The sequence below is a fragment of the Podarcis tiliguerta genome (genome assembly GCF_965153285.1).
Source record: "Podarcis tiliguerta genome assembly, chromosome: 12".
Classification (NCBI taxonomy): domain Eukaryota; kingdom Metazoa; phylum Chordata; class Lepidosauria; order Squamata; family Lacertidae; genus Podarcis; species Podarcis tiliguerta.
Genome location: NC_139545.1, coordinates 10,131,683 through 10,156,601, shown reverse-complemented (window position 1 = coordinate 10,156,601; position 24,919 = coordinate 10,131,683). Strand labels below are relative to the sequence as shown.

Below are 24,919 nucleotides of genomic sequence, written 5' to 3'. Positions count from 1 at the left end.
TCCCCTCTTCTAGCTTGGCATAAGAAGCTACTATGCTGCACTTAGTGACAATTCCTAAATAGTCATTACGTGCTGCATAGTTACAGTCTCACTTAAAATGATAGGGCTTCTTGGGCCCTGAACATTCATTACTGCTTTCCGTATTTTAAAACTTGCAAGAAGTGATTTGCATTGCCAATCCCTCAACCTTCAGAAATAAGCAAGATTAAAGTGTTGCCTCTGAATATTTCTGACATTTCCTAGCAGCAAAACCATAGTGGTTCTTGTTCTTTTTTAAAAAGATGAAAGATTACTAGTTTCCATTCTTTAAATAACAACCTATTTCAGAAAGCCCAACCCTGAGAACATTTCAGAAGCTAGAGTCTGAGCTTTGGGGAGGGTTCCCAGTTCTGCTCAGTGGGAGAGCACATGCCCTGAATGCGTAAGGAGTCCCAAATCAATCCCTGGCATGTCCAGTTAAAAGATCTCAGGTAACAGGGCTGGGAAATATACCAGTATCTTCCCTGAGCTGGCAGTTCTAGGCTAAGTGGTTGGTCAGATTTAGTGCAAGGTAGTTTTGTATGTTTCAAAAGGGGTGTCCACATGTTACATTCCATGGGTGTACCATCTGTGGGCCTATGTACAAAAATAGCTGAGCTGCACACTTCTGTTGTTATTCTCATGTTGCAGTGTACAGTCTGTGTACCTGTGTACACAGTAGATGAGCTGTTTCAAATCCTTCATGCAAACACTTTGACATGTGCATAGACAGCTTGTACCTGTGTCTATTGTAATGTATGAACAAGCCTTACATGGCAGTGCAATTCTTTGCATGTCAGTGAGAAGGAAGTCCCATTAAACTCGGTGGGTATCGGAAGAAAGCCTTACAGTGTTCTATATGTTCCTACTCAGAAGTAAGCCCCACTGACTCAGAAGTAAGCCCCACATCTCAATAAGGTCCGGAGGACCTCATCCCTGCCATAAACACACGGGGCCAAGAAGTCTGTGCTGTTTTTAGGATCCATATAATTCTCTTCCTTGAACCGTATGTGGTTTTTCGTGTCTGAGGATGGCGATCCGGATCCTTTGTTTCTCTTTGATGGGCAGCACAAGTAAACAAATTTAGATTTTGTCAATTCACTGCCGTCAAAAACTTAAATAGAAAAAAATAAACAAACCAAAAGCCACAGTAGGATAACACTAAAATAATGCGTTCTGATGTGGCAGCAAGTTCAGGGCAGCTGTTACAGACTTTTATTTGCAGGACAGACACTTGGAAGTACCGTATTTTTCGCTCTATAGGACGCACTTTTTCCCCTTCAAAAATGAAGGGGAAATGTGTGTGCGTCCTATGGAGGGAAGACGCCATAGCCCCGCGACCCTCTCCCGGCTGGAGAGGTGACGCGCGGCTATGGCAGGAGCCTCTCCGCTGCGCCTTTCCGCTGCTCCCGACCCCTCTCGCTCTCCAGGCTTCCAAGGTAGCCGCCTGAACGCACCTTAAACGGCACCTTGTTTTAGAGCGGGAAAACAAGAGAGGGAAAGTTCTCCCCCTCTCTGCGCAGCGCCTCCTGCCGCTTCGCTGAAGGGGCGCTGGGCAGAGAGGGGGAGATTTTTTTTTTCTTGTTCTCCCCCCTCTAAAACAAAGTGCGTCCTATTGTCCGGTGCATCCTATGGTGCGAAAAATACGGTATGTTTGTAATTCCTTTGGAGCAGTTACGCACCCTCTGAGACCGCTTTTCCTCAGGAATTACCACTTTGTGCACTCACCCATCTCTATGTGTGTATGCATGTGTTTTATATATTCTCATTGACATGCAAATTATTATTCTTATTGTTATTAAGTCAACCAGGATTGGTTGATCTCTCTCTCTCTCTCCTGGTCGATAATAATGCTATCAAGTCATTAATTGCATTTGTTAGCTGTCTTAACACTGGACAGTCTCTAAGTGACTTACAACCAAATATTTTAAAATTACATTTCTCTAATCAACCATAATCATCATCTTATTTGTACCCTGCCCATTTGGCTGGGTTTCCCCAGCCACTCTGGGCGGCTTACAGCATATATCAAAACATAATAAAACATCAAACAATAAAAACTTCCCAGTACAGGGCTGCCTTCAGATGTCTTCTAAAAGTTATATAGTCTGACATCTGAAGGGAGGGTTTCACAGAGAGGGTGCCACTACCAAGAAGGTCCTCTGCTTAGTTTCCTGTAACTTTGCTTCTCGCGGTGAGGGAACCAGCAGAGGACCGTCGACTGGACCTCAGTGTCCAGGCTGAGTGATGGGGGTGGAGACGCTCCTTCAGTTATACTGGGCTGAGGTCAGCACCAACACTTTGAATTGTGCTCGTAAATGTACTGGAAGCCAATGAAGGTACTTTAGGACTGGTGTTATATGGTCCCGGTGGCCACTCCCGGTCACCAGTCTAGCTCCAAGTCACCTTGAAAGGTAGCCCTACATAGACCACATCACAGTAGTCCAAGTGGGAGATAACCAGAGCATGCACCACTCTGGCAAGACAGTCTGCAGGCAGGTAGGGTCTCAGCCTGCGTACCAGGTGGAGCTGGTGGACAGCTGCCCTGGACACAGAATTAACTTGTGCCTCCATGGACAGCTGTGAGTCCAAAATGATTCCCAGGCTGCGCATCTCTGCATTGTCAAAAACTACCCAGTATTTTGCAGCACAATCTGATGATGCTTTCATAGCTGGTGGTGACGATGATTAAAGATGGCCCACGTTGTGTGTATGAGTTTGGCCTCTTCCAGAGCAGAGGTAATATCCATGTGCCCATCCTACCTTTAAAAACCATTTCCCTGTCAAGCAAAGCTGCGGACAAGAAAGTTTGTCACCCCTCGTTTAAAAGTTAGTAGTGCAGATTGTGCTCAGCGCCTGCCCGGCTGGATTCAAGCCATGCTTGCTTTGAAAATTGTACATTTATTTAATGAGATTTATTAGCCACCCTACACCTAGGGTGGGTTTAAGCAATAAAATAAGCAATTACAAGACAAATAGAATATCTACAACCATAAAACAAGGACCAAAACAATATATAAATCGATTAAAAGCAATGCCATACATAAAAACAACACAAGCATTTAAAAACAATTCCACACGTTAAAAATTGTACATGCCCACACCCCTGTTAGAGCTGTTGTGTTACAAGGTTGAATCAATTTGCAAGGGGGGAAAAAGGCATTGTTTAGTGAGTTTCTGTGTTTCTGATGTTGCAATATTATTCCACAAAGAGCAGGTTTTGCAGCTGCTGCTGAACTACTAACTATTCTGTATTTTGCAACAAGTCATGCATTTAAACACACGGCTTTCTAATCTCTGATCCAGATCATCCACTGTGCTACTTTACTAGTGTAGCTGCACAGATGGAAACCAATCAGATTTCCTTCCAGACAGCTGGCAGAAAGCTATAATATGGGGTGGGTTTTTTTTTCTCTCTGGGGTCTTCTGATGCCAGCAACGTGAGGGAGGAGAGGAGGAGAGGATGTGGCTTGCTGTACACTGTCCCGGAGCTATTTTGGGCCTGTCAGTCATCTCCTGGGAGCTGTGGCAGCTTGGCATATATTACAGTATGTTGGAAAACTGGTTAGCAGCAGAGGCCAGGAAACAGAAGGGCTGAAAGGATTGTATGGGAAACGGGCTGGGGCCCTGCCGCGCTGATTGGCAGAAACTCAAGGGTGAAGCGATTAGGCTGGTAATCTTGCTTTTCTTCTTCTTCAGGGAAATGTATTTCTAAACATTTGTGTCATCCGTGCAGGGGACCATTGTGCGGATTTTGAGGGTGAATTGTCTTCGATTTCGGAAGATTTTTTTTAAAAAGTAGACATATGCAATGCTAAGGGGCGAGGAATGAAAATGTAATTGACAATCCTTTAAATAACTAAAATTGGGACTCGGAATAAAATGTTGCAGTACCGAGCTCTTCTATTCACTTTGCCAGCCCTGCCCACTTCTACAGTGCTCCATTCCATCAACTCTCCCACACCCAGGTTCCTATCCCCCTTCCCACAGATAGGCAGAAGTCCTCAGTGCAGTTTTCGGGGTTCCCCTTTAGATCCCCCCCCCAATATTTGTGTACTTCTGCTGATTTCCCCTCATGCATGGGTGGTGCTGTTTTGACTACATAAACATAGGGTCAGCACTTGCCCAGGAACTCAGAGGGAACAAGAGGGACCTGCAACAAAGGGTTGCAGCGTGGAATGCTCTTGTTCAGCATGGTCTAGTCCTTTCCCCTTCCTTCTGGTTTTCCTCCCCTATCACCTGATCATTTAGCATTCTGTACTCACTGAGCATGCTCAGGCCTATGACCCCCACCCCCCGTACATTTTCAAAAAATAATAAATCTGTACTTCTGCAAACCTTCCCCCGACCATGCTGATACCGCCCCCTTGTGCATGGATGATGTCATTTTGCCTGCATAAATATCTACTCAGTTAATTAAATTATCTACTAATGCACATATTGCTTTTATATAATCTGGGAGGGATGCAGTTGAGGGGAAATCCTCCACATTTGTCTCCACAAGTGGACTCTCCCCTCATGAACTTTGGTAAAAAAAATTCTGTTGACAAACAGTCCTAAGGTAAAATTTTACCACGAGAAACTCTGGGGTTTGGGATTGTCCTCCCCCTCCCTCCATAATTATTGGTTGATAAACTATAACTGTGCCAAATTCATCATTCTAGCTTGTCTGGAAGACAAGTGGCAACTGCAGGGAATTCTCAGCAGGCTTGGAACTCCACCCCCCCCCCCGGCAAAACCACCCAAAAAAGCAGGACTCTGTAGCTGCATTTCAAGGAAAGCTCCCAGGGGCACTAATGGAGGCTTCCTTTGAATGCAAATAGTAGCTTCTTGGGGGACTGTGGCAGTGGTGTAGCATGGGTTGCTAGCACCCGCGACTGTGCAGAGAAGTGGATGAGTGGGATGAAAAAAGGCAGTTGAATGTGCATCATGCATACTCCATCCAACAGCGTTCTTGTCCCTCAGGAGACCACAGCCGCATAGATAAGAAGAGTCCTTCTGTCATCTAGAGAGGTCACTTCCTGGTTTGCATGGAGAAGCAGTTTTCAACAGAGCCCAGTGACATAAGTGTCCAGAGGTGTACTGAGTCAGCACCAGGCGTTGAAATGTGGAGCCCTTCACAATTTTGTGCCCGGGGCAACCGCTCCTGTGGCTGCCCCATGCTATGCCACTGGACTGTGATGGGACCAATAAACAACTCAGGAATCAGGACCAGAAGATGAGCCAGGAAGAAGGCTCAAATTATCAGTCCGGATCACACCCAGAGCTCAGGCAGACTTTGGCTGAGTACACATTACCATTTAATCTAACTCCGGTGCACCACTCCCACTGATGGTGTTTGAAGACTTGTATGCATGACATTGGCAATAATAATAATTTATTATTTATACCCCAGTGGTTTCCCCAGCCACTCTGGGCGGCTTCCAACAAGGTATTAAAATACAGTAGTCTGTTAAACATTAAAAGCTTCCCTAAACAGGGCTGCCTTCAGATGTCTTCTAAAACTCTGGTAGTTTTTCTTCTCTCTGACATCTGGTGGGAGGGCGTTCCACAGGGCGGGTGCCACTACCGAGAAGGCCATCTGCCTGGTTCCCTGTAACTCGGCTTCCCGCAGTGAGGAAACTGCCAGAAGGCCCTCAACGCTAGACCTCAGTGTCGGGGTAGAACGATGGGGGTGGAGACGCTCCTTCAGGACCGAGGCCGTTTAGGGCTTTAAAGGTCAGCACCAACACTTTGAATTGTGCTCAGAAATGTAGCTGTCTCACAGTTCCTTCAGAAATACTGCATTTTCCTTCAGAGCAGCTTCTGTCTGATTTTAAAAGCTGAAGTGTGCACATATGAGAGAGCTGTTGCACATGCACAGATGGCGGCTTGTTGAACAGGAAGTGTGTGTGTGCGCGTGCGCGCGCAGGGAAACCAAACAGATAAATTGCATCAAGTGAAGACATCCCAATCCCATCTCCAGTATGTGCCTCAAGGGCCAAAAGGGAGGTCCTATTATCACCACCAATCAGCTATAATATAATACTTCTTAATTACAATAATTCATCATGCCACTGGCCAGATTTTGACCCAAAGATTTCTGCTCCCAAAAGACAACCCCCAAGATATTATGCCCGAGTGGTTCAGCTTGCAGAGATGCTCCCCCCTTCACTGCTGCATCTCAATCTCATGCAACATGACCTAACTCTTTCTTTCGCCTCACAAACTTCACAAAGGCCAGTGTTGCTCAGCCCATTCCCCCAAAGGACACAGTACCCTGTCAAATTCCCAAAGAAACCAACCTCCAATTTCCATAATGAAAGATATGGAAATCTCCCAGAGTGGGATACATTTAAAATACTCCCCTACCTGTGAGCAGAAGCCTTCTAGACTCCTTCCCACACAGAAATATCCAGTGGTCAGCCCAGATGGGTGAAGTCGGCACATTAAGACTCTGCTACCTGCAGGTCAGCTGTTCACACAGATTCCTCCAGCTCCTGACACATGGCCTGTTTATTTTAGACAGCAAAATGGCTAAGGTCATCCCTGGACATTTAGTATAAATGGAATGACTAGGAATAGCTCGTCGTTACGGGCTTTAAATATGGTGTGCTCCAATCAGTATGCATTAGGGACTATGGAAGGTAACAGTTGCACCCTTTAAGAACAGAATTCAAGTAGCGCTTGCCAGTAGTAACATGCTTTCATAAATGTTTCTTACCTAGTTCAGTGAATTATCTCTTGACTGGTAAACTGCCTCCCACTACACATGGGGAACCTTTGGCCCTCTACATGTTACTGAAATACAATTCCCATCACCCCTGGCTGTTGGCTATACTTTCTGGAGCTGAGAAGTGTAGTTTAGCAACATCAGGCTGGGAGGGGGGGTGTGATGAAAGGTTCTCCACACCTGCACTATAACATCACTTCTAGACACCCTGGTCACTGAGCATTCATCCTGATTTGCAGGGAGGTTAAAGGTAAAGGGTAAAGGGACCCCTGGACATTAAGTCCAGTCATGACTGACTCTGGGGTTGCGGCGCTCATCTCGCTTTATTGGCCGAGGGAGCCGGCGTACAGCTTCCTGGTCATGTGGCCAGCATGACTAAGCCGCTTCTTGCGAAGCAGAGCAGCACACGAAAACACCGTTTACCTTCCCGCCAGAGAGGTACCTATTTATCTACTTGCACTTTGATGTGCTTTCGAACTGCTAGGTTGGCAGGAGCAGGGACCGAGCAACGGGAGCTCACCCCATTACGAGGATTCGAACCGCCAACCTTCTGATCGGCAAGTCCTAGGCACTGTGGTTTAACCCACAGCGCCACCCACGTCCATGTCAAATCAAGCAAATGTCAGTATTGTTATTCTATCGTAAAATTCTGGCTTTTGGGAGGGGTGAAGCACAAAAGTTTCAAACCAACTTAGTGGGAGAAGGAGATCCAAGAGCAGGGACTCATCCAGAGACATAGAAGGCAGCCTCTGCTTAAGGCAGGTTCTTCTGCCGCATTTTTGCATAAGGAACGCTCAAGGCAATGAATCCCACAAAGCTTTGTCTGCTGTTGGCAGAAGCTGCTGGATCTGGTTGCTGCTGCCACTAAATCACCAAACTGCAATGTCCGGAGTCGTCTTCTTCTTTGGTGATCACTCGTAGCCGAGTAATACTGTCTTCCATAAAACGGTTTTAACAATGAGTCCGTAAGTGACTGTAGAGGCCAATTCTGGATCCACACGTCCTTCCATAGTGGGGACATTGGTTTCCAGGCAGGAGTTGATCACGGTGTGGATTTGCCAAGCGTGCCTTCCTCTTAGCACGTTTCTCCCTTGCGTCCTGAGTTAGAGTGTCTTCAAAGCCCATGACACCTTTGGTAAAGGCTGTTCTCCAACTGGAGTGCTCGCAGGCCAGTGTTTCCCAGCTGTCAGTGTTTATACTACATTGTTTTAGATTTGACTTGAGACACTCTTTAAACCTCTTTTGTTGACCACCAGCATTACACTTTCCATTTTTAAGTTTGGAATAGAGTAGTTGCTTTGGGAGACGATAATCGGGCATCTGCAAAACATGACCAGTCCAACGAAGCTGATGTTGAAGAATCATTGCTTCAACACTGGTGATCTCTGCTTCTTCCAGTACACTGATATTAGTTCGCCTGTCTTCCCAAGTGATGTGTAAACTTTTTCAGAGACACCGTTGATGGAATCTTTCGAGGAGTTGGGGATGGTGTTTATAAGTGGTCCATGCTTCACAAGCATATAGTAAGGTTGGTAGTACAATAGCTTTGTAAACAAGCATTTTGGTTTCCCTGCGAATGTCCCGGTCCTCAAACACTCTGCACTTCAATCGGGAGAAAGCCACACACGCAGAGCTCAGGTGATGCTGAATTTTGGCATCAATGTTGGCCCTTGTTGAAAGATAGGTAGGCGAGCTGTTCAACATTTTCCAACATTACACCATTGAGTTGGATTTGTGGCGCTGCAGAGGGGTTATTTTGTACTTGTTGGTGCAGCGCTTTGGTTTTTTTGCATAAGAGCATTGACAGCTGCACTGAGCCAGAAAGGAAGTGGTGTGCCCTCTTTGCAGAAACGATAAAGCCATTCAGCCTTACTGTTTCCCCCTGAGCTGCAACTTGTTTTATTCCACTCGGCCAGCCAGTGGTGACTAGTGAAAACTAAAATTAGAATTCTGCCCAAGGGATACAGAAGTACAATGTTAACTTAATATTTTCCATTATGCTACGGCACCAAGATGAATCATCTAAGCTGGATAGGCAATTGGCAACCCAGGACTGAATCAGGCTCTCTGGACCTTAGGATAGTTCCCTTCCCTGCTATTATAGACCTCATGCATTTGCTGCCAAAGGAGCTGAAACAGACAGTGCTCTTCAACTTCTGCCCAGAAGACACTTTGGCAAAACTCTCCTATTAATAATTTTTATCAAAATTTAGGCAATCCAGCTTGAAGCCAGTCTCTCCATGGAGCAATAGGTCAAAGTAGAAGGAATGTCTCCTAAAGCCTTTCTAGCTATCCAGCCTAGTGGGAGGTTGCTGATAGCAGATAGGCAGGGAATAAATCTCTGATGTCAGTATGAGAGATTATGAAGTGGATAAAGCTGTAATTAGAGCCCCCAAGCAAAAGCAGCGCTGCAATGAACCTTGCAGAAGGGCTGAACGCCAGCAAGCTAAGTGGAAATTCCCAATCTGTCAAGCTTGTTTTTAGCTAAATCATTTTGAGATTTTAAGCAATAATCACACTAAGTGACACAAACTTTTCACTTGAGCGGCTTTGCATTTTGATTCCCACCCCTTTCAACGCACTTTTATTTTTTTGGCAAGCTGCAAAACTAGATATACAGGAAATTTTAAAATAATGTTCTTTCCTCGCTGCACTTTGTGGTTTTATCTGGCCTTCTTACTTTGCAGTGATGCTGGCATCTCAGCTCTTTCAATAGATTGTCATGCCCTGAAATAAGATGAACTTACTATCAGTGTCAGAGGTTTATGACATCATAAGCATATATTTAACACGTGTGACACATTCTGTTTAAATGGTGTTCACCCCAATACTTCTGTAATGTACACTGTTTTAACCTTTGATTATTTCTTTTCCTTATTTTAGAGCTGTCTCCCCAGTACTTCAGACTTTAGATCTTCCAGATGCTGCTGCACTAAAGCTCCATCCATGTGGAGAGCCAGTGTGGTGTAGTGGTTAAGAATGTTGGACTAGGACCTGACGGAGCTGGGTTCGAATCCTATTCAGCCATGAAGCTCACTGGGTGACCTTGGGCCAGCCACCATCTCTTAGCCTAACCTTGTTGTGAGGATGAACCTGGGAGGAGAACCCTATACACCACCCTGAGATCCTTGAAAGAAAAAAGTAGCATATAAATGTAATTTTCTTATAAAATAAAACCATCCCTAACTATTGGCCACCCTGGATGGGGTTGATGGAAGCTAGAGTCCAGCAACATCTTCTGTTAGGTGTCCTATGTTGTAAACCGCGCTGTGGTCTCTGGATGTAGGGCGGTATATAAATTTAATAAATAATAACATCTATAGGGACACAGGCTCCTAATCCCTGCTGCATACCTTAGTTGAGCTTTAGTCATGGGCACGGAGGTATTTCACCAGGAAATGGCAAGACCTTTCTACAATATTTTAAGTCCTGGACTTTTGACATATTCAGAATGAGTAGGACCTGCTGTAACATGTTTCAGTATGTAGTGTTCCTGTTCATGCACCTAACTAGCCATACCCTTTTCTAGGATGCTTCGTACATTCCCCCCACAAGTTACCGTAGCTTGTTTTGGTTCAGTCCTCATTGGTTTGTTTTTTAGTCCTCCCCTTGCATTAGGGTTTTCCAAATAACCTTTCTTTTTTACTTCTGCAAATGTTGGGGTTCCCTTAACCTTGCTGATACCTCCTGCTTGCGTGTTGCTGGTCCCACAGTGGTGACTTAAGATGTAGCCTCTGAGAATAGGATGTGGCTTCAAAAGTGGGGGTTTGGAGGAGACGTGTAGTTGGAGTGTTGTTTTATTTTGATTATACTGTATATTTTGTGGTTTTATATTTTGATTTTTTTCTGTGAACTACCCTGAGGCCTCTGGGTGGTATATAAATTCAATAAATAATAATAATAATAATAATAATAATAATAATGTGCTCCTAAGGAATAATCATGGGATGCGGGTGGCACTGTGGGTTAAACCACAGAGCCTAGAACTTGCTGATCAGAAAGTCGGTGGTTCGAATCCCTGCAACGGGGTGAGCTCCCGTTGCTCAGTCCCTGCTCCTGCCAACCTAGCAGTTCGAAAGCTCATCAAAGTGCAAGTAGATAAATAGGTACCGTTCTGGCGGGAAGGTAAACGGCGTTTCCATGTGCTGCTCTGGTTCGCCAGAAGTGGCTTAGTCCTGCTGGCCACATGACCCGGAAACTGTACGCCGGCTCCCTCGGTCTGTAAAGCAAGATGAGCGCCACAACCCCAGAGTTGTCCACGACTGGACCTAATGGTCAGGGGTCCCTTTTCCTTTAAGGAATAATCATATGTGTTTGGTAACCTGGAGATGGCAGGATGGGTGGACTAAGCAGTAAAAAGGTAAAGGTAAAGGACCTCTGACCTTTAGGTCCAGTCGCAAACGACTCTGGGGTTGTGGCGCTCATCTCACTTTACTGGCCAAGGGAGCCGGTGTACAGCTTCCGGGTCATGTGGCCAGCATGACTAAGCTACTTCTGGCGAACCAGAGCAGCGCACGGAAACACCGTTTATGTTCCCGCCGGAGTGGTACCTATTTATCTACTTGCACTTTGACATGCTTTCGAACTGCTAGGTTGGCAGGAGCAGTACAGAGGGCTTAAGACTGTTAAACTATTTGTTCATGCATTTTCCAACTCCCTCTCTTCCTGCTCTCCCCACTAAAAATCATGAGCAGCTTATATGCGTAGTGAGTTAGAATGCAACTACATGGAAATGCCTTGGCACAGGCAATCCTGATCTGGCTAGTCTTTCCATCCCTTCCTTTCCCAATGAGCACAAACTGGGAAATGATATACTGACGTTACCAATACAGTGAGGGGCAATAACCTACAAGACTGCCGGTAGCACCAGAAGACGAAATAAGGGCCATGAGCTGCTCCTACCTCATGTCTGGACATGTTGTTTCCAACCCCTGAAAAGTTGGCGGCTGAGCTACGTTTCTTTAAATATTGCATTAGAGTGTATATTTTTTTTCTGCAGCCGATATAACCTTGATGGTCATAGAATGGTAGAGTTGGAAGGTACCCTAAGAATCATCTAGTCTAACCCTCTGCAATGCAGGCATCCTGCCTTTATTTATTATATGAAGGATCATATGCTGCAGCAAACATACCAAGAAGCTAAGTCTTTCTAATTTACAAAAGACTCCATCAATCAGATGGAGCCAAAGCTGAATCATTGCTGAAAACACCAATGTTCTACTCACACAGTGCCATCTATTGGTCATTGTCACTAACAGCACTAGTCTCGAGCACACAAAAAGGAAAAAAAACCCTTTAATGGTAAAAACAAAACCAAAGCTACTCACTTCCAAGGGCCTGTTCAGAACCTAACACAGGCATAGGCAAACTCAGCCCTCCAGATGTTTTGGGACTACAACTCCCATCATCCCTAGCTAACAGGACCAGTGGTCAGGGATGATGGGAATTGTAGTCCCAAAACATCTGGACGGCTGAGTTTGCCTGTGCCTGGCCTAACACTACCACAGTAAGAACAGTAACTCTACAGAGACCCAAAAATGCCAGGAGAAATATAAGCAGCTGCCTGATTCAAAGTGAGAATTTTGTTCCATCTAGTTCAGAATTGTCTACACTGACTGGAAACAGACAGCAGTTTCTCCCAACCTTACTTGTGAGGTCCTGGGAACTGAACCAAAGATCTTCTATACGGAAGGCAGATGTTCTGCCACTGGACTAAAGATCTCCCCAAAGTTATGAACCTTTCACAAACTGCCACAGTCCCAAAACTAGATGGAGAAATGCACCCCCTTTTAGTTTTTGTAATTGCTATACAGTGGTACCTCGGGTTACATACATTTCAGGTTACATACACTTCAGGTTACAGACTCTGCTAACCCAGAAATAGTGCTTCAGGTTAAGAACTTTGCTTCAGGATGAGAACAGAAATCGTGCTCCGGCAGCATGGCAGCAGCAGGAGGCCCCATTAGCTAAAGTGATGCTTCAGGTTAAGAACAGTTTCAGGTTAAGAACGGACCTCTGGAACGAATTAAGTACTTAACCCGAGGTACCACTGTAATTTAATAGAATTAGATAAGTGTGTCTTGTAAAATTGTCCCCAAAAGGGAAGAGGCTCATCTACTGAAATGTGTGGCCTCCATACCTGAAGACCCTTTTTAAAGGAAGATTATCTTTCAGATTGATTTCTTAGCGTGAAGAACGGTTGTATTTGGGAATGCTGCTCATTTTTTTTAGCTTGCTCATATTTGTGTTGGACAGGTTGCTGAAGGATGAGTTGCTGTCAAATCTGTACCTTTCCCATGGGTCATTGTAACTGTGCATCTGAAAAGCTATACTGAGAATTGCATGAATAATATATACCACTTTCCCAGGGAGTGAGTCTCTTGACTCAGAAAGCTGTCACTCATTATTTCAGATTAAGGCTGGCAGGAGGCCTTCTGTATATTGTTTTTAAAAGCTACTTGCTAGAAAAATGATGGAAGAAGTGTTTCTTGTAGTGTTATTGTAAAGAAAATTCCATTTGCGGCTTAGCCATTCACCTAGAGATGGCATTAAAACTTTGCATGTTTGAAGCCTTTGAATCTGAAGTACACAAATGTAAACTTATTGAGAGATACCGTATATATTTTGTATGAGGAAATTAGCTTTGGAATGAAACGAATAATGTACAGAAAGCTCCAGTGATGAGGATGAAGAAGAAAAACAACACCATGAAGTCTAATTTATTGTGCAATACTTGTACAATCTGCTGTTCTGGCTTGAAGGGATTACAACAGAATTCCTGCTTCTAAATTGGAGTGTCAGGATCTGAGCTAACATTTCAGAGGATAAAAAGATAAAGAAAAAGATCTTTCAGGTTACTTGACAGTCTTACTTTATTTTAAAAACAAAACTGGTCTCTGTTACCTGAAGTCACTTACACAGTTGTTTTTAGGCTCTGTATGACAAAATTTCTGTTTCCTTACTGCCACTTAACTGTAAATATTTAATGCATGGAAGGAGAATCTGTGGCTGGCTCTCCAGATGTTGGACAGGGATGATGCAAGCCAGAGCCTAACAACATCTGGAGGACCACAGATTCCCCACCCTTGGTTTAAGCACTGCTCCTTACATTGCTCATTAAACAAATGTTGCACTTATGTACATACTTATAGCTCAAGTAAACACCATAATTGACTTGGTGCCAGGACTGGCCACAACTACCAGTTATATTTACATAGGGTGGAGCAAACTCCACAATATCTCAAGTAGCTGCATGTGTACTGTGCCCTTTCCTGTAAATGTTGTGTGTGTGGCAATCCCATCAAACTGCCTTCTAGGCAAAACGTGTGTAGCCTTGCATGCACGGTTGCAGCTTCTCTAATGCAGCTGCTAAAACTGCATGCAAATACCTGGTTGGATTCTGTCTTAAGAGGGCATGAGAATAGCTGTCCATTTTGACTCTGAAGCAACTGTTGTCCCTTTTTCTGTGCTCACATTCACCATGTAGATTAGAAATACTAAGAAACATGTACAAGGAGAATCCTTCAAATAAAGGCAAATCACAATAAGGCTGCAGGAAACAATGATTTATTTGGGTGGTCCAGTACAAACTTGTAACATTGGCATCTTTCCAGACCGTGGGCATAGTCAGGATTTTTTTTGCGGGGGGGGGGGGCAGGACTTTTGTTGGGGGGGGGAGAGAGAACCGACGTGATTGGTCAGTTAGTTAAGTGTTTCTATTGTCTTACTTCATGGGTAGGCAACCTAAGGCCCGGGGGCTAAATCCGGCCCAATCACCTTCTAAATCCCGCCCGCAAACGGTCTGGGAATCAGTGTGTTTTTTACATGAGTAACGGAAGGAGTTACTTCCGGGTTTCGTCGCTCGCGCAGATGCTCAAAATGACGTCATGCGCAGAAGTGGCAAATCGCGACCCACGCATGGGCTGGTTGCGTTCTGCTCATGTTGCGAACGGGGCTCCGGAACGGATCCCGTTCGCAACCAGAGGTACCACTGTAGATAAATAGGTACCGCTCTGGTGGGAAGGTAAATGGTGTTTCCGTGCGCTGCTCTGGTTCGCCAGAAGCAGCTTAGTCATGCTGGCCACATGACCCGGAAGCTGTACGCCAGCTCCCTTGGCCAATAAAGCCAGATGAGCACCGCAACCCCAGAGTCGGACAAGACTGGACCTAATGGTCAGGGGTCCCTTTACCTTTATTTTTTATTTATTTTATTTATTTATAAGTATTTATTTATACGCCGCCCATCTGACTAGGTTGCCTCTACCACTCTGGGCGGCTTCCAGCATCAAACACAGGAAAGCACCAAACATTAACAACTTCCCTACACATGGACTTAGCCCCTTTCTCATGCTAACCAGTAAGAATATGCGTCTGTTAGGTTTGGCCGCCGGTCTCCCAAACACCCCACACCAAATGCATTCTCACTATTCCGTATCAGACTCCTTTCTCTTCCCAAGCCATGTGGCACTGTTCAGAATGGCTTTGTCCTGCATGATGGCAGGCGCTGAGCATCCCTCCCTATGCATCAGGCGAAAGCAAGCGGCCGTAAGGGAAAGTCCGGATCAGGCCCCATTCCACCTGCTGGAATTATACTTCCGAGCTGCCAAACCTTTCGGCGGCCGAGGCGAACCGAACTGCCAGGGCGCAGGAACGAGGCGGAGGGCTTGTCCCGTCGTCCGGAGGAAATTTGGGCCTCCCCCTTCGCCGTAGCCACTCCATCCCTCCCCCCCCCCGTCCCCATTACGCTTTCGGAACCACGTCGGCCGCGCATGCGTGTTGGCCCTGCTTACTCACCTGCCGCCGGAGCGAGGAGGGAGCCCAGCGAAGGGGCGGGCAAGAGGGTCAACGAAAGCGGCGTCAGCGGCCATTACGCCCCTCCTCCACCTCGCGCCGCCTTGAGCAGGGGGAGGGGAGAGGAGCGGCCGTGAGGTAAACCTGAGGGGGAAAGACGTTCCCCGCCTCGGCCGACCCCACCTGGGCCCTGGAAGAGGCCGAGCGCCCTCGCCTTTCGCCTCAGCCCGGCCGAGAGCTCTTCTTCCCGCGCTGCCATGTTCAAGAGGCTGAAGCAGAAGATCAGCGAGGAGCAGCTGGCGCCGGCGGCGGCGACGCGGAGTCCCGGCGGCCGAGGCCCCGGCCTGGCCCAGGTGAGGCGGCGGCGGAGAGGAGGGCGGCCGCAGTAGCGGCCTTGCGTGGCTCGTCTTCATGCCCTGCGAGGGTCTCTCTTTCTCTCTCCCCCCCCCACCTGCGTGGCCCTGACGTCAAGCGGGAGCGCGCTCCCCGCCCCCTCCCGACCTCCGCTGCCTTTGAGGCTGCGGAGGGAGGCGGGGGCCGCGACTTGTTTGTTTGTTTGTTTGTTTGTTTGGAGCAGGATATGCAGAACTGTAACAGATTTTGTGGAGCAGATTGACACGTTTAGCTTTTCACATGATTTAAGTTCAAAGACATAAAAGAGTAAATATGGGTGGGCTTATAGTGATTTACTCTCTTCCATTATGTCACATTTTCTCTATAGAATTGCAGAATAGGGGGCCAGCTTCAATCTTTGTAGATTCACCAATTGCTTAACGGCAGTTCGATACCCCACGGGTGCTGTCTGGTTTTAAATAAATAAAAAAATAAAGAATTGCAGAATAAGATAAACTGATGGTGTTGGATGGTTACATGAGCATTTGTTTGCTTGTGTGCATGAGGAGGAAGGCTTCCTCTCACCGCTGCGGCCTGATCCTGCGCCCACCTCGCTGAGTGCGGGTGGCCGTACTTCCTTCCACGCAGGTGCGGTATAACACATGACAGCAGCCTCCGTGACCCACCCCGAGCTGATAACGTCTCTGACACCGGTGTGGTGGTGGTGGAAGGATTTAGAAGCGTTGGAAGTTACCCGAGGGTCATCTAGTCCAACCCCCTGCGATGCAGGTATCTTCATGCCCAACGGGGGACTCGAACCCAGGGCCCTGAGATTAAAAGCCTCATGCTCTACCGATTGAGCAATCCCAGCAGTTTTAGTTGGATTTAGTTGGGGTCGTCCCCCTCCCGTACAGGAGGGGCCTAAATATACTACTTAGGATTGTAGCCTGGACTTAACAGGTAGTAAGGGGCGTGTCTGTCTTTCTGTGGGTGGGTATTTTGTGTGTGTGTGTGTACATACACACACAAATATGCACACACACAGAGAGACCTACATACACACCCATACACACACACACACAAATTCATATACATATAACATCTGTATAGACATACGTCTGTGTGTGTGTGTGTGTGTGAGAGAGAGAGAGAGAGAGAGAGAGAGTCCATAGAATTGTAAAGTTGGAAGGGACCCCAAGGATCATCTAGTCCAACCCCCTGCAATGCAGGAATCTCTGCTAGATCATACATGATAGTTGGCCATCCAACTGCTGCTTAAAAACCTCCAAGGAAGGAGAGTTTACTACCTCTGGTGGGAGTCTGTTCCACTGTCAAACAGCTCTTACTGTCAGAAAGTTCTTCCTGATGTGGAGTTGGAATTTCCCTTCTCGGAACTTGACATAATTGGTTCGGGTCCTAGCCTCCAGAGCAGGAGAAGACAAGCTTTCTCCATCCTCTGTGAGACAGCCCTTTAGATAGTTGAAGATGGTTATTCAGTCTCCTGTCAGTCTTCTCTTCACCTGGCTAAACATACCCAGTTCCCTCAACCGTATTTAAATCCCTGTTGGTTACAATTATATTTGTGCCTAGTCCATGCCTTAAAAAACCAAATGCAGCACATCCCCTGTCTGCGCCTTCTTCTTTTTTTCATTTAAAAAATCAGAGCCTGCTAGTAGCACTATATTTCATTCTATTAGCTCTTTGCTGTACAAAGAGTTCGTTCCAGCCCCAAGCCCTTCAAAGACAGAACATCCAATGCACAGAAATTTCTTTTTACATAGACAATTGCGGAGGATGCCTTTGATATAATCTCTGGTGGCAGGAGCAGTGAGTGCTTGAAAGAGGTGGAGCCGGTTGCTGCAATCCCTGCTGGGAATCTGACAAAGGTGGAGCAGGATATGCAGAACTGTAACTGATTTTGTGGAGCAGATCGACATGTTTCACATGATTAAGTTCAAAGGCATAAAAGAGTAAATATGGGTGTGCTAATAGTGTACCGTCTTCCATTATGTCACCTTTTCTCTATAGAATTGCAGAATATGATGAACTCAAGGGGCTGTTGGTATTGGATGGTTACATGAGCATTTACCCCAAGTGATCTATAATTATCAGTTATCACTTTATTGGGGGGGGGAGGGAGGGAGAGGACTCTGAACTCTACAAGCTTCAGCTCCTGACACCCCTGAATTCTCATCAAATCACAACCCCCCTTCAAGTAGTTAAGAGGTTGTAACCAAAAGGTGAGGAAATCTGCCCTTCTGTAATTTGAACACTGGTGAGTTGTAGTCGGTGTGGCTTTCTTGTACTGTACATCTAAACTTGGTACAGGGTGTTATGAGCAAATTTGTACTAATTAGGTTTTTGTGTTCATTGAACGTTCATTGCAATATTAAGCAGCATACTACATGGTCTATATATGCAGAATAATGAAGTGTTTAAAGTGCTGAGATGGGAACCTGGATTACAGAATTGCATCAGTTTCTGGTGGAGAATACTATTTTTGAATTCTTGTCCATATCTTAAAGATTAATCTCATCCACAATCTTGAAGATTAGCTCATCGGGAAGAGATTTGTGTTGGCCTTTTTGCTACTGTACTGATTTGTAGGGAGTTTTTTCATGTAGGGTTGTATTTAAAATGTGATCACCACTTGCTGTCTGAACTGGTACAGTCAGTTCTACTAGCATAACGCATAACCACTTTATTCTGCTGCATGTTGTGTTTCTTTAGTAAATTTCTGCCCCATGTTTTAGCAGTCCTCTTGTGGTGACTGAATAAAAAGAAAAAACACAAGCAGAGCAATGTAGAATAAAACAGTGTAGCTGCAGGAGATAATGATGGCAGATTAAAATAGCATTAACTGATTTTTGAAAGGTTTTAGAAAAGAGAAAGCATTTTTCTTGGTGCCAAAATTACATCATGGGGAGAGAATTCCAGAAGCAGAATCCAAGAAGGCCCTGTCCCTGATTGCCATTCACTTTGCCTCCGAAGCCATGGGCATCTGAAGAAAGGCTTCCAATGAAAATTTAAAGCATAGGCGGGTACATAGGCATTATTTGACAGGATGGATGGTGACCAGCCCATACATCTAGATTGTTACTTGCTGTGTTGCTCTTGAATGAAATTGCTGATCAGTTAGTTTTGGTCTGTTTGGCATTATTTTTTCCAGTTTCAGGGTTATGGCCTACAATCTTGAAATCCTTGTTATTGCAACTTGGTGGCAGGTACCCCAGCTAATGGGTGCAGGTAACACTGCATATGGTCAGATTGCTTGTGTGTAGGGACTAGCAGTTCTTCATTTCTGTTACTTCTTTTGCAGGGATCCTCTGCATCTTCACCATCAACTTCCAGGAGTAGAACATCTTCACTTGAAGAGCAAAATGATGAAGGCACTTTAACTCCCAACAGAGAGGTAGGTGGAAACCTGTTGCCTGAAAAAGGGTGCACCCCAAAATAATCAACCCCGAGAAAAGTTGAAATAGTACAGCAAAAATCAATGAAACATTAAGAAAATTGCATGTTAAATGTATATTCGTCAAAGGGTAAGTCTATCACACAAATCATAGAATCGTAGGATTGTAGAGTTGGAAGGGACCTCAAGGGTCATCTAGTCAACCCCCATGTGATGCAGGAATGAAGAAGAGACATAATGCAAGATGATGAGCACCCAAACTTGAGAATAGGATTGCACTGTTAAGGGGTTGAAGTACAGGGGCTCCTAAAACAACCTGGGGCTTGTTTTCTGTTTAATTTTGTATCCTTAGTTTGTTCAAGGGGATGACTATTCCAGGTACATATTTATCATTTCTGTCTGTATTGCACACCACTCTGAAGAAAATTAACTAATTCTGTTATGGGCTTTTTATTACTTACCATTGAACAAATAATTTCTTGTGAAGAGGAGAAAAGGTCATTTTTCATTAACACTGTTTCTTAGGGGCCAGGATGGAAGCTGGGAAAGAATGGAGTGTGGAAGTGTGCGATCCACTTGCTGTTGCACATTTTCTTAGTCATGTTTTCACATTTAGAGGAGTTAGAGAAGAGGGACAGAGCAGGGTGTTGAAACAAGGGAGCAAATCAATTTTTACCCAATTCTCTTTTCTTTACAGCCCTCCGCTGGAGGGGAGGATGCAACAGAAAAGGGGAGATTTAGGATTGATCAGTGTGTACACGCTTAAGGGAGAATCCTCATTTCTTACATGGGCTGCTGTTTATCCTGCCTTTATTCCTGTTCATTTGTAGAGTGACAGTCAGATTGCCAAACTTTACATTCATACATTTGATTTTGAATAATTATCGGTGAATAGAGCAAAGGACAGCTTTTGCTAGTTAGAGTCAGTTTATCAGTTTTGTGACTAGCAGTCTGATATCATCAGATTTAGTTGGCAAGCAGACTTTAGTTAAGTCTGTATTAATTTGGCATATGACGCATTGCCATCTTTTCTGCAAGCCACTATTCTTCTTGACATATTATTTCTTTTGGCGAATAATGCACAGAGCAGGGGTCAGCCTGGATTTAGTATTCAGCATGATCACACATAATCTGTTAGTGCATTCAGCCTTGATGCTTATAGCCAGAGTGGTTTAGAATAGCCTTTGCCAAACAGATGTGCTGTCTGAGGCTGGCACGAGTTGTAGTTCACATCTGGAGTGCACTAGGTTGTTCAAAGCTAGTTTACAGACTTATACAATTGTCATGCACTTTAAAAATAATTCCTGAGTTATTGTGTATATTATAGTTGAAAGGTTTGTTTACAACTTACTTTACTAGTTTAGAGAAGTAAAGGAAAAATCCTGCGATTATAATGTCATGTGAGGCTTTCCCTTCTTTTCTCTGCTGTATTTTGATATGTGTATGCTTATACTGCTATCATCATTCATTTAAATAATTTGGAGTGGAATAAAATACGTTGGGTAGTGCATGTTAAAAAGTAGATCTTTGCTTGTCATACCTTCCTAAAACAAGGATGATAATTAGTGAATTCTTGGAATCACAATTTAGACTATTGCTGTGGTAGTCTCTCATCCAAAGCTCTTTCCCCATTAAGTATTGACTTGTAAATATTGTGACCATGCACATATATGTAGATGATGCTTAAATATGTAGATGATACTTGACAATACACAATTATTTTCATTTTAAAAACTCTAAAATAAGGCTTATCAGATTCTGTTGTTATTCTCTCATGTCTGTATACATGCATACATCTTGGCTGGTTTGAGTGCTCTGTTCCACTTTCAGTGTGTCCTACTCAATAACTTTCCTTGGTGCTAGTGATATATACTTTTGCAGTTTTTGTTAGCATTAAGCACAAACATTTCTGAATTCAAACTGCAACATGCTTTTGTGTTCCTTCCCTTTACCTTATTACCATGTTTTATTTTTCATTTCCTTGCTTTTTGCAATGAATGACACAGCTGCTAGCTGGGATGATATCAGAGCCTGCTTTTCTTTCTGAGTATACTGTCTTTGCTTTGGATCCCACCAAACGACATAAGCCACAGAGTGAAAGTGTGGTGAGTCCCTGCCCCTGTTCTGTCCCTCATAGTGACACCCTGACTTGGACAAGAGGCTATTATAGGGGAAAACCAGTGCTTCTTTTGGTTTATAGTCTCACTAAAGCATACTGAGTGCCGTATTGCTAACCCTGCACTAAAATTCAGGACATATTTTTGCTTAATCAAGAGTTAAGCAAACCAAGTTATATGATAACATTGGCTTAATTTAACATATAAATTAACATTGCTTTGCTTTCAGGCATTAATCACAAAATACCTTTGTCATATCGGTGATAATTTTAGTGTGTGGTTCTTTTAATTTTTAAAAAAGCTTTGCCATCTCCTTTTTCTTTATAGTAACACACCTGATCTTAAAAAAAATTTTTTGGCCTGGTATCCTTGAGAGTATTGAGGAACAATTATTTTCTAGTTCTAGTTCTGTGAAGAGTATGTTTTCACTTGCTCAGAGAGAAGTTACAGAATGAGGACAAGCAGGAGGATGAAGAGAAATGGAATTGTTGCCCCCTGATGTACAAAGGGTTCCTTTTGCTAATTTGTTCCATTTTCTTTTTTGACCCTGTTAGAAATGATGGGTGATTGAGAATAGAAACTTCCCTGGGAAATTAATCATTCCACCTCGATCCTTATGTCACCATTTTCAGTTGGTGCCACATACAATTAGAACAAGCAGATGAGGCCAAAATTAGGTTTGGTATTTCAGGCCAGCTTGCCTTCTTATAACTTCAAATTGCTTAAAAGAACGCACTATGATGGCATTTGGACATAGCATCCACAGTATTTGAATACTGTTAGAATGAAGTATATATAATAGAGGAGAAATGTTTCCCATAGGTTGCTTTTCCTTTTCATTGTTGAGCTGGTATCACCTGCAGCAGACAGTTTAAATTTTTTTTAAAAAAAAGTTTATAATTGTAAGTAGATTCTGTATTACGTTCTCCCAGGGACATCCATTGATACTATGAAATCTGTAAGCTCCTTTTTGTATTAAAATTCTTGCATCTATCTGGGACTAAATTAACTACGCAGCCTAGATGGCACTGGAAACAAGTATTGGCTGGGACACAGAGGAAGCAAAGTTCATGCAGGCGGGGTGTGTGTGAGAGCTTTATTCCACATATTTAGGTTTCTTAAATAAATTACATAATTATCCCAACCTAAATGGATTTTCTCTGATGTAAGTCCCAGTATCTTTGACAGAGTTGTTTAAGTAAGCATGATTAGGATTATGGCCTTATTTTAATTTCCAGTTCAGTTGAGTTACAATTTGTATGTGAGAAGTACCTTTAAGTAATCACATGGGTCCAGCAGTGGTTGGTGATGAGATGAGCTACTTGTTTGGAGTGGCACTTACTTCCCCTCTGTTGTGGCCTTTGCATATCTACTAGTAAGCTGGTTTAGGGCAGACTGATTCAGTATGAGAATGCCGTTGTTTATGCACAAAAGTCCTGAAGCAAGCGGGTAGCATTGATTACACCTCAATGAGTTGCTCATTGCTTTATGTTCTGGGTAAGTTTTGAATTAGTGTTGAATAATAGAATCCCCCTGGCACTTTTTGAGAACACACCACGATAAGGCAGGGACAAGGAAGATGATCCAGCTGGCAGGCCGAATCCAGAACCAGTTTACCCTCAGCTGACCACATTGACAGAAGGAAGAGGCTGCCCATCTGTCAATTACCTGATGTTATGTGACATCCGGTGATCCAAAATCCAAGCTGTGAGAGCAAGCAGGAGCTTATTTCTGATCTTAGTGCTGTGATCCCACAGCACTAAGACTGGATTGCTTCCATTGGCTAGTTCACACTTAACACTAAGCCAGACCATGGCTGAGCATGATTGTGTGAGCATGTGAGTATTTATAGCAGAAATTGCAGCATGTCCATTCCTCCTGTGGTCCTCTTACTGCTGTGCTATGCAAAGCCATGGTTTGGCTTAGCATCACATCCAAACCCAGGTTTATAGTTTTCCTCACTCAGATAAAAGAACAAACCGTGGCTACAGCTTGTAGTTTGTCTGGAAAAAGACAAATGGGGTGGAGCAAGAAGCAAGAAAGTAGGAGAAAAAGTTTAATATTCAATAATAAAAGGACAGTAGAGACAGTATAATCAAGGACTGCATTTCTGATGAAGGACCTGAGAGGTCTAAAATGAATATGCTTCTAATCCCCAATATAGTTCTCTTTGTTTTGCTTATTTTTCTGACAATATAATATTTTTAAATGTGTGGGCTTAGTGAGTTTAAAGCAGAAGAGGGCATTGGACTGGTGCTCTGTAAATAGCAGCCTCCATGCCTTGTATCAAACACTGTTGAACCTGAGGAGGCTTTGCAGAGCAAATTGTGAGATAGGCGGAAGTCAAATAAAAGAAAAAAATTCCAAAAGCCGTTGGACGTACCCAAAATAGTTTTTTGGATCTTGGCTAGTATGGTTAAGCAAAATGTAGTATAGGAACTACTAAAAACATTGCATAGTTTATGCTAAATGTTCATTATAGTAAGTAAACCTTTTTATATCTGAAGAATGCTGTGCAACTTGTAATAATCTCTGAAAAATAAGTTTGGATTTGAGAGCAATCACATTAATAGCTTTATTTTGAACATCTTTTCACCTTAAAAGTGCATTTTCCAAAGAAATGGTTGAAATTTCAACATTCAAAAGGTGTAAGTACTAATCTTCATAGTTATTTTAATGGGATTTTTGTGTATATAAGACTGATGTTGTTATCAGCAAACTTTATTTCCCCCCATTTAGTTCTGCCCTGCCATCTCTGAAGACTTGTATAGGGAATGATAATAATCCAAAGTTGTATGAAGTAGAATGTTTTTGTGTAGGGATTTTGCTGGTCATTCAGGAGACCTCAGAATCGGAACCAGACCTGTGCTTGTCAATTAGCTTTTGAGATTCTTCTTAAGGAATACATCTTATGATAAATTCTCTATAATTTTTCATTGTTGCGCTAATTCATGTAAGCACAATTGCTTTATAGTTTTGTATTACGGGAGACTTTATGGCTAATATGCTTGTTTCAATTTGCATGAATGCATCATAATAAGCAGTTGCAAAGTAAAAGTACTAATTTACTAAAAAAAAAAAAAAGCAGATTGCCATGTATATTATTTATATACTGCAAAATTGCTACTTGGGACACTGTGTTCTAATTTTTTTCTTGAAATATTTATTTTTTCAACTTTTAGAATGTATCTAAGCAAGCAACACCCAGCACTAATAATAATGAAAGTGAACCATCTTCCCCACAGGTATGTAGCATACAATATATATTTTATTTTATTTTATTTTATTTTGTAGCTATTGACTAACTTCTCGTTTGTGTCTGTAATGTCTTGGTACTAAAGCAGAGGCGGCCAAATAGCTTGATGCTTGAGCTTCAGAGTGTCTTAGGAAATACATTATTTTTATGCTTCTTATATTTTACTGTCTCATCAAACTTGCCCAATTTAATATAAACTATATTTTACCACTTCTGGAAATGTTCTGTTTGTTAGATAAATAAATACATCAAAATTTATTCATACACTGATGGAGTACTTG

At 43.7% G+C, this 24,919-nt stretch overlaps 1 protein-coding gene across 5 annotated transcripts in view; it reads left to right on the top strand.

Moving 5' to 3' along the window:
* The first annotated feature begins 15,341 nt into the window (after positions 1 to 15,341).
* GOLGA4 (golgin A4) overlaps positions 15,342 to 24,919 on the top strand; it is a 54,775-nt gene continuing 45,197 nt past the window's right edge. For 2 of the 5 annotated variants that reach the window (XM_083404626.1, XM_083404625.1), the window contains exons 1-4: positions 15,507 to 15,873; positions 19,173 to 19,265; positions 21,272 to 21,370; positions 24,565 to 24,627. In XM_083404626.1, the coding sequence (XP_083260752.1) occupies positions 15,778 to 15,873; positions 19,173 to 19,265; positions 21,272 to 21,370; positions 24,565 to 24,627 (351 nt within the window). In that variant the 5' untranslated portion in view covers positions 15,507 to 15,777. Of the gene's footprint in view, positions 15,874 to 19,172; positions 19,266 to 21,271; positions 21,371 to 24,564; positions 24,628 to 24,919 lie in introns of all 5 variants that reach the window. The other 3 variants (XM_083404628.1, XM_083404627.1, XM_083404629.1) reach the window with 3 other exon arrangements.